Raw genomic sequence first — 9,273 nt, forward strand, 5'->3', positions numbered from 1 at the left:
TAGGGATATATATGTGTCAGCAATTAAAATTGTGTCCTAATATTAGCAGAATATGGACTATAAGAAAGAAATTAAATAACTTGAAAGACAAAAAATTGATAAGCTAGCTGCATTTTGTATTCAGGAATATTTTTAACTTGCAGTGTCTTTGGTCAAAGCCCTGATGTGGCAGATTGGTTTGTAGACACAGTCCACTTTATTGAGAAGAAACTATATTGATTCTATAACTGCTGCTGACAAAGCAGAACTGAGCTAATAGCTAAACCTGAGCTCAGATTTGTTCCTTTTGGAAAGACTGGTTGGGACAGTTAGGAAATCTTTTATCTGGGCATTGCAGAAATCTTTTGTTCTTTATGCTTAGATATGTACGTGTGTAAGTATATATTTGTATCTGTGCATGTACTTTTGTGTAAATATTATTCTTCCCGCTTGGTGTGTGTAGCCATATCTGGACTTCCATCCTATATTTTCTCACTTAGGGCAAAAGCTTTGCTACCCACTTGCTTGAGTACACACATTGGAGAGGAATGTTTACTGTCTTACTTTTACTGCATACATCCCAAGTGGAGCAATGAACTGCTTTAAGGTTGCTTTTGCTAGCAGTTAATTATTATGTGCTCTTGTAGCCAAGACCAACAGCTGCTGCTGTTGCTATTTCATTGCACCCTGAAGGCACTTAGGAGAATTAACACACTTTTTGCAGAAAGTTGTACAGTAAGGATTAAGGACACAAGAGGTGGGCTGAGACCCCAGCAGGAAGAAAATGGCATTTTTCATTGTAGATGTTTATGTATCTCACCAGTTTAAATTTTAAGAAAGTCTTGCAGTTAATAGTTGACAGCAGTAATTATCTTAAAAAATATTTTTTCCTGTGTCTGTCCTGGCTTATACTGTTTCTTTATGACTTGTAGGTGCTCAGGTAGACCAGTCAGTGTTTGAAGAGCTTATAAAAGAGCAACTTCCAGAGCTGGCTGAACATATGAAGGACCTGACAGCCCTAGCTTCCATCTCTCTTTCCTGGTTCCTTACCCTTTTCCTCAGCATCATGCCCCTGGAAAGTGCTGTGAATGTTGTGGACTGCTTCTTCTATGATGGCATCAAAGCCATTTTCCAACTGGGCTTGGCCATACTGGAAGCCAACGCTGTGGATCTGTGTAACAGCAAGGATGATGGGCAGGCCCTGATGATCCTGAGCAGGTATGGCCACAGAGGAGTGCTCCTTCCCTCACAAGCAGTTCTGCCCTAAAACAAAGGCATTGCTCAGTAGGCACCAGGGCCCCTCTGTGTCACCCTGCTGCTACAGCTGCTGTCACAGTGTCTGCCTTAAACAATGGCTTTGTACATCAGACAAATGAGATGTCCTGTGAAATTTCCTGGCACTGCTGAGACATGCATCGCCTGCGTCAGTGTGCAATATTTACTGCTGCTCTTCGTGCCTTCCCTAGACTGACAGGCTTCCTGCTTCAGACTTCAAGGAGACAGAAGTTTTCTTCCTTGGGCACCACTTAGTCATTTGGCTGGCTTGCTGTTCCTCAGATGAGTAATCACGAAGGCATTTTTGAAAAATTTAGCTTGCCCAATACTCAATTTGTTTCTAAGTCTGAGCCATAAGACTTATTTGCTTATTTGAATTGAGAAGAGCACAGTGCAATGTGATCTGTGTTCTTACATATTTCCTCCCTTCAGGTTTTTAGAGCATGTCAAAAACGAGGAAAGCCCTCTGCCACCTATTGGTAATCACCATGCATTCTTCAGTGATGATCAGGAATCCTCTCCAGTGACTGAAATAGCAAACCTGATTCATGACTCGTATGAGGTAAAATAATTATTTCTATCTACTAGTCAGTTAAGTTAGAATTTTAAAGAAGAAAGTTAAATTCAGCTTGGATGCTTTGAGAATTAATACACATGTTTACAGATTCCTTGACTAAAGTGCTCTCATGCACAAGACTAGGTATACTATGAATACTATAGAGTATAGTATTATAGAGACTGGGTATGCTTTTTCTTCAAGGTCTCACTGCACTTTAAGAGCTGTATTTTCAATTAATACAAGTATCATAAAATAACACAGATAATAAACTTCTGTTCCTCTCCTACAGAAATTTGGAGACCACTCTGTGGAACAGATAGAGCACATGCGCTACAAACACCGGATCCGTGTCCTGCAGAGCCACGAAGATACAACCAAGCAGAATGTGGTGAGCAGGGTATTATTTTGTCTGAGGTAGCTCAGCATTGCCTCTGGAGACACATGGGTTTAGTTTTTAAAAAGGTGCCACCAGGTCTTGAAAAATCACGGCTGACTCTGCAAAGAGCTTTTTCCTAGGATGCTGACGGTTTTGCTTAGGCAGCCATGTGCATTATTATAGTTTAGGGTGGTTTTAAAGTTCTGAACAACCACCAGACTGTCCAGGCCAGCACCTTATCTGTGACTGTGGCGCCCTTGGGAGATGCCTGGGGAAGAGTGTGAGGAGAGACAGCGCTATGCGATGCGTCCCCGGCCTCTGTGACCTGTAGCTTAGGGACTTCCTGTCTTTGTTTCTAATAGCCTTTGAGGGATTTCTCTTTTCATGGATCTGTCCAACTGGTGAACTTAAAGAAGGGGGAAGCAGCACAAAGGTTTTTTAATAGTGGTTTTCATCTGTTCCACGTAAGTACATCTCATGAATCTGCCCATGTCAGTGATGTCACTAACATGATTTTCTTTCTTTTTAAGCTCCGAGTTGTCATTCCAGATGTTTCAATTCTTCCTGAAGATTTAGAGGAACTGTATGACTTGTTCAAGGTTGGTCTCCCTGAAAAGCAGGGGATGCACCTCATTGAGGCTTCTTTGGGGGTAACTTGGCAGTGCAGCTCTGACCTCCCATCCTCTGCCTGGGCTGTGCTCCGTGGGTGGGATCTTGCCATTTTGTCCTTTCTGTGGCTGTGCAGTTGTTGAAGAGGAATAGTAATGTACTGATGCTTCTGACAACTGCTCCAGACTTTCTTTCTAATTTTCTGCTTGGAAATGGTCCCTGACAAGTTAGGTTCTGTTAACTTTCACATGCAAAATAAATATTATATAGCTCTGCTCACTTGGAGCTTGGTAGTGCTTTTAAATCCTGCTCTGTAAATGCTCTTTAAAGGCAGACTCTCTTTTCCATGGGGGAAGAAAACTCATAACCCCACAACCTTGTGTCCTTGTCATTTGTCCAAATTTTCTAATAGGTGGGGTTTTTTTGTTTGTTTGTTTTAACTAAAAACAGTTTCAGTTCCTTTCTGTTAAGCTGATGTTTGATAAAACTTAAAGTAAGTTTGGAGACAGGGACATCTAATCTTATATAACTATACTTGATGTAGAAGTCCAAGCTGTAATTATTTCCCTTAACAGACCATTTCTTCTGTGTATTGTTCATAGCCACAAATACTGAGAATATGACTGTGTATGCTGTTAGTGTTACACAGCTTTGTCACCAAGAGCAGCTGTATCCTGCCTCCATTAGTGGTTGTATGATGATGCTGCTGGGGCTTGTTCTTCAGTGCATCCCTCCCGCTCCTCACTGCTGGTTTTGATCTTTGACTAGCTCACACTCCCCTACTTTCATTTTCTGGTAGTGGTCCTTTTTTGTTATTTCCCTTGCTCTCCCAGGGACAGCTTGCTTTGTTGGGACTCTTTGTTTTGCCTGTCCCTAACAGAAGACTAATGGTACAGTATCCAAATGGAGAGGTCTGAGAGAGAATAAATGAGCAGGTCAAATCTGTGCTTATTCCGTATTTTTGTGACCCTCTGTACCTTTGGCTTCTAAGGGACATCCTGGGTCAGATGTGGTTAAACAGAGTTTCAGTAGCCCACAGTGAATTTTCTTTCAAGAATCTGCCCAGTGTCCCTTCATGTTTATTAATTATCTGTTGGAAGTTGTGAGAGTGGCTGGCTGCTCTGATGAAAGATTTGCTTTTTCACACAGGAATGGTCTTGGTATCACTATGACACCTTGCACAGAGCGAATTTTGAGCACGTTACAGCATAGTTTGACGTGAATGCCTTTTTCTGCTGGTTGTGCTCTCTGCTGCTGCACCCTGCAACAACTGCTCTCGTGTCTCCGATTTCTCCTAGAGAGAACATTTAATCAGGTGCTACTGGGAAAGCAGGAGCGCGGTGTCGGAGCGCCACGACCCCAGCAGGCCGTACGCCGAGCAGTACCGCATCGACGCCCAGCAGTTCGCCAGCCTCTACCGCCTGCTCTCACCCTGGACCTGCGGGGAGCACACCGAGCTCCTCGCCCACAGGACCTTCCGCCTCCTGGATGAGAACATGGACCGGCTCATCGAGTTCAAGGGGCTCGCCACCTGCTTGGGTATCGGCTCACTGCACACTGGGCGGGGGAGCAGAGCAGGGGGTGGTACATGGGGGAGACAGAGGTGTTAAAATGCCACATAACTGCCAGAGAAGATGGTTTCTAGGGCATGTCATTACCATTATCAGTGACCTTTACTCATTTTTTTGTTTCAATCACCTGAAGTCAATTTGATTTAAAAGACAGCCTAAAGGACATGATTGAATGTTGTATAATATTTGATTTCTCAGACAATAGTAATTTTGTTGACAATCTTGTATGAGTTAAGAATTAAACTTGGGTCTGCACAGAATGCTAGGAAATTCTCTCTACCCAGTTGTTGCTCTGAGTATAGTTCTGAAATCTCAGTGTACCTTTTTAAAACTGCTTCTTGAAGACTTAACCCTGCACAGCTGACTGCTGCCTGCCTTGCATGTTGACAGTAAGCAGAACAAAAAAAATCTGGCCAGCAGTGACTGAGTGCGGTGCTAAGGTTGGTCTTGAGGCCACCAGCTGTCCTAATAGTTGAGACTGCCTGTCCAAAATCTGGCTGAAGAGAAAGTGGCAGATCTCAACTGTTGTCTGACCCCAAGTGGAAAACTGAAATTAAAAGCTTCAGTAAAAATCAATGATTTTGTATTCTTTCCGCTTCCAATTTTTACAATTTTTTATGTGAATACTAAGGCACCCTGTATTCTCTTTTTATTTGATTCTTAGAGGGATACAATTTTAATTTTTTTTATTTAATTTTAAAGTTCTCCACAGTATTTGCGTTAATTTGAAAGTTTAGAATCTTAATTTTTACTGGTCATTGAAAATGTAAATTACATTACATGTGAAACAGTCACCTCCTTCGGGCTTACTCTGTAGAACAGCAGTAAGGGCTGAAGGGGAGAAATACTAAGAATATGGTGTCCCCAACATTATCTGTCTTTCCTCTCTCACATTTCTGCAAATCTGTGGCAGCAAGCAGCCTTTACTACATTCCCTGTCATCCTCCCTGGTATTTTCAAATGATGCCGAAGCTCCATAGGGTTAAGTGCTCCCAGTCTATTTCACAAGAACAAAGCCCAACACAGATGGCTGTCACCTGCTGTTCCTCATTGACAGGCATAACCTGAAGTTATACACTGGCCATATGTTTATTGTCCATATAGACAGTTATCCTTTGGGCACAGAGAGATGCCAGGTTTCTTTTAAACTGTGGAAGTAAATGCTCTGGTTCACTTCCTTCTTGTTCTTTATTTTCCTTGCAGATGTTATGTATAATGGAGAAATGAATGAAAAGATAAAGTTACTATATAAGCTGCATATCCCACCAGGTAAGAAATCTGAAAGGAAATGAATACCTCAGTTTCTCCCAAAAATCTCTTGCTTCTGGGGAAAAGCTGCTTAATGAAGAACTCCATCTTGCTTTCTTCCAACTGGGAGCAATTTGTAGTTACACTCACTGCATTTTACAAATTACTCCATTAATTACAAATGGAACCTTTTTGGATGAAATGTGTAGATTACAGTGTCAAAGCTCACACATCTGTTGCATTCAGAAATCTTTTGCAGCTAATTATATGGCTGCATACTTACTTCCAGACAAAATACAAGCTGAAATAATGTTTTTGAATGGCTTGTACTACATATACAGTAGAGATCTCCTTGTATATATCTTAATCCAGTTTTGATTAGGTGACAAAATTCTGTGGTAGCTCCAATGTGCAAAGTTTTTAATTAAATGTGCAGGTCTTGGCGAGCTTCCAACTGCAGCACTGGTTTTACAGGAACATCGTTTTACAGTGTGATTTAATGAAGTACCTAAAGTGTTTACAAAACATCTTTGCACAATTACTTTGCTTTCTTCAAGTATGTAAATTTTAGAAAAAGAAATAATCATCATGCCAAATTCAAAGGATTAAATTTGTCACATTTCTTGGATAGCTCTCACAGAAAATGAACGAGACAGCCAGTCACCATTAAAGAATCCTTTGCTATCAACATCAAGACCACTGGTCATTGGAAAATCAAACGGTATGTCCAGAATGGTTCTCTACTGTGAGCCATTTTCCACCACCTTTCCACCTGTGATCCCTACCATGTTATCTCTGCTCTCTGGGGTTTATTTTGAAATGTAAATTTACTCCAGTGACTTGAAAATAAATCCTCCTTTTTATGTCTGCTCCAATAAAGGTGATGCAGTAGATTACCAAAAGCAATTGAAGCAGATGCTGAAGGATCTAGCCAAAGAAAAGGATACTAAAACTGAAAAGGAATTGCCAAAAATGAGCCAGGTGTGTACCTTTTAAAGAAGTGTTTTTCAAGAAGTGTACTCAAAATGAAATTATTGAATTCAACAGTTTGGCACTCTCTCATGAAGTGTAACTTCAGCCTGAACTTGGATTCAGTCCTTCAGGCATTGAGGACTGGGCTCCACTCTGGTCCAAGGAGCAGGTGCTTAAAAACTTTCACTTCCAAAAACTACCTTCCTAGCAGCTTCCTCTGCTCAGATTGGCTGGTGAACAGAATTTCAGATTCACCCTCACCTGCAGCACAACACCCAAGCAAACAGGCTTTATGCAGGCTGCATGGCCTCCTCCTCCTAAGCCAAAAAATTCCCAAGAATGCACATTTTTGTTCTGTCTTCCCATACCTCCTCTGCACCAAACCAGTAACTTTTTAGTCCACCACACCTGGAACTTGGCCTGTCTTAGCCAAACGCTGACTAGAACTGCAGGGAAACAGCTGAAGGCTGTCACAATCTTACCATCTGTTTCCTAATGCCAGTTGCTTTTTGTGTTGTTGGCATAAGGAAAGCGACCGCAGGGTAAAGGGCCCCATATTAATAACACAAATGTACAGACATGCAAAGAAAGACAGGCCTGCTCCCAGAATCCCTTCTGTGCTTGTGTTACTAAATGAAGTTTTAAATGGGTGGGATGTACCTAGCCTGGCAGCTCTGCAGGGGCTCATGATCTCAAAAAGGCATCATTTCACTGAGGGCTCACAACATTCCTAGCAGGATATATGGAGACAGACATCCTGTCTAGCCTGATAAATCAGCCATGATGGGTGAGCAAGGGAGAGACAGAAAGGATCTGTGCAGGGAAGATCTCTGAATTGTTTTAGAAGAGCTGGGAAAGGGGAGAGAAACAGCAGAAGGGAAGTTTGCCTGCAGGCCTGTGGAAGGCTACTTTGGTTGTAACCCGTTCTCTGCAGCAGCCACTAGTAAGGGATTATACCTTGCCTTGTCTCTCACATCATATGGCAGGTCCTGATTTCCCTCATCAGGGCATCAAAACTTCACTGCCCTCTTCCCTTTCTGATTTCAGCTCAGGGTTTCCTAGCAGCACCACTGTGGGTTGAAATCCCTTCACATTTTTTAGAAGCAGTCAGGAGTTATAAAAGAACATATAAATGTACACAGCATTCCACCTGGCTTTGCACTACCATGCCCCACCTGCCTCCTACAGTGATCCTTAGCATGTTCATGACTTTGATGCTGGTTTCCATCCTTTACAGAAGGAGTTCATTCAGTTCTGCAAAACGCTGTATAGCATGTTTCATGAAGATCCAGAGGAGAATGATTTGTATCAAGCCATTGCCACTGTGACCACACTGTTACTTCAGATTGGAGAAGTAGGACAAAGGAGCATCAGCCTGGGGAGTGGATCAGACGAGTTCACCGAGGACCTACAGCCCGAGGCCTCTGCTTCAGACCAGGATGCTGTTTTTACTGACACTGTGAAGACCCCTCACAAAGACTCTCAACCTTCACCTGTGTCTGAAGGGGACTGGACTGTCTCTTTTGAACATATTTTAGCCTCTCTCTTGACTGAACAATCATTAGTTAACTTCTTTGAAAAACCCTTAGAACTGAAACCAAAGCTTGAGAATGCAAAGCTAAATCAATACAGTCTCAGAACAAATGGAATGAGCTGCCAGTCACGGAATGAACACGCAAAACCAAGCACGCAGTAGCGGCGAACATGTCAAAAATGAAATGCACTGAAATTATGCCAAAGGACATACAGTAAAAGGCTTTCAGTTAGCACTGGACTTCTGGTATCCAATTTGTTGGTCTGTGGTTTTCAGTTTAAGAGCTTTAAAAGCTAAAAAGGGTGTGTAGGTTTGTTTTGTGCCATTGACTTATGATGTTCTTGTTTTGAATGTAAAAGGAAACATCTGTCTACAGTGTCAAGACACTGAAGCCCACTTCCACGCTGGGAGAGCAGAGGCTGGCTCCAGTTGTCTTTTTTTTTAGGCAGGGGAAAACACTTCTCATCTGCTGTCCTGTTTGTTTTGGTTGCCTTTTTTTGCACTAATACTGAAAACTGTTTCAATGCTGGTAATTGAAACTATTTTAATATATTTGATTGTATTCCAATTTTTATGTCTTGCTGAAATGTTAAGTGTACATGGACTGTGCTTCTCATGTTGGTCTGTGAAAACATGCACTTTTCAATAAACTCCTTTTGTACAAGACTGGCATTGACAGTATTTTCTGGTTTAGGGAAGCCAAGTGCCTTTAGTCCCTACTGCTTTAAACAAATACCCTGAGGTAGCATGATCACAATTATTTCCACTAATCAAAACCCTGTTTCTGTGTTGCACACAGAGCTGCTTTGGGAGAAGCCTACTGAGTGTGCCTAAGAGGCCAGTAGGGCACATCATCCACATGAGATTACATACCTGAAATATTGATCTATCAGTTCTGGTTGTGTTTTTCTTGTTTTATTTTTAAACAAACTTGACCTTAACTTAAAATAACTGTGTAAAGGGTCTTTAATATCCAGAACAAAACAAACCCACCATGACTCTGCCATCCACAAAGAACATCTGACTCTCCTCCTTATTACATTCACATATAAGTCTAGTGTATCTTTAATTAAGAAAAACTACAGCATTATGTTCAAATTCAAAGAAAGCGAGTAGTACCTGTTCAACTCAATGCTTCACGGTTGAGAGC

The 9,273-nt window shown here is 41.8% G+C and overlaps 1 protein-coding gene across 4 annotated transcripts in view; it reads left to right on the forward strand.

Moving 5' to 3' along the window:
- The window catches only part of TBC1D8 (TBC1 domain family member 8), a 49,226-nt gene extending 40,437 nt beyond the window's left edge, over window positions 1-8,789 (forward strand). For 3 of the 4 annotated variants that reach the window (XM_058829993.1, XM_058829996.1, XM_058829995.1), the window contains exons 12-20: window positions 912-1,197; window positions 1,687-1,816; window positions 2,103-2,201; window positions 2,720-2,788; window positions 4,097-4,337; window positions 5,573-5,638; window positions 6,249-6,338; window positions 6,498-6,598; window positions 7,827-8,789. In XM_058829993.1, coding sequence (XP_058685976.1) covers window positions 912-1,197; window positions 1,687-1,816; window positions 2,103-2,201; window positions 2,720-2,788; window positions 4,097-4,337; window positions 5,573-5,638; window positions 6,249-6,338; window positions 6,498-6,598; window positions 7,827-8,285 — 1,541 coding nt within the window. In that variant the 3' untranslated portion in view covers window positions 8,286-8,789. The remainder of the gene's footprint in view (window positions 1-911; window positions 1,198-1,686; window positions 1,817-2,102; window positions 2,202-2,719; window positions 2,789-4,096; window positions 4,338-5,572; window positions 5,639-6,248; window positions 6,339-6,497; window positions 6,599-7,826) is intronic. The other variant, XM_058829994.1, reaches the window with a different exon arrangement.
- The last annotated feature ends 484 nt before the right edge of the window (window positions 8,790-9,273 follow it).

The sequence above is a fragment of the Poecile atricapillus genome, chromosome 1 (genome assembly GCF_030490865.1).
Source record: "Poecile atricapillus isolate bPoeAtr1 chromosome 1, bPoeAtr1.hap1, whole genome shotgun sequence".
Taxonomy (NCBI): domain Eukaryota; kingdom Metazoa; phylum Chordata; class Aves; order Passeriformes; family Paridae; genus Poecile; species Poecile atricapillus.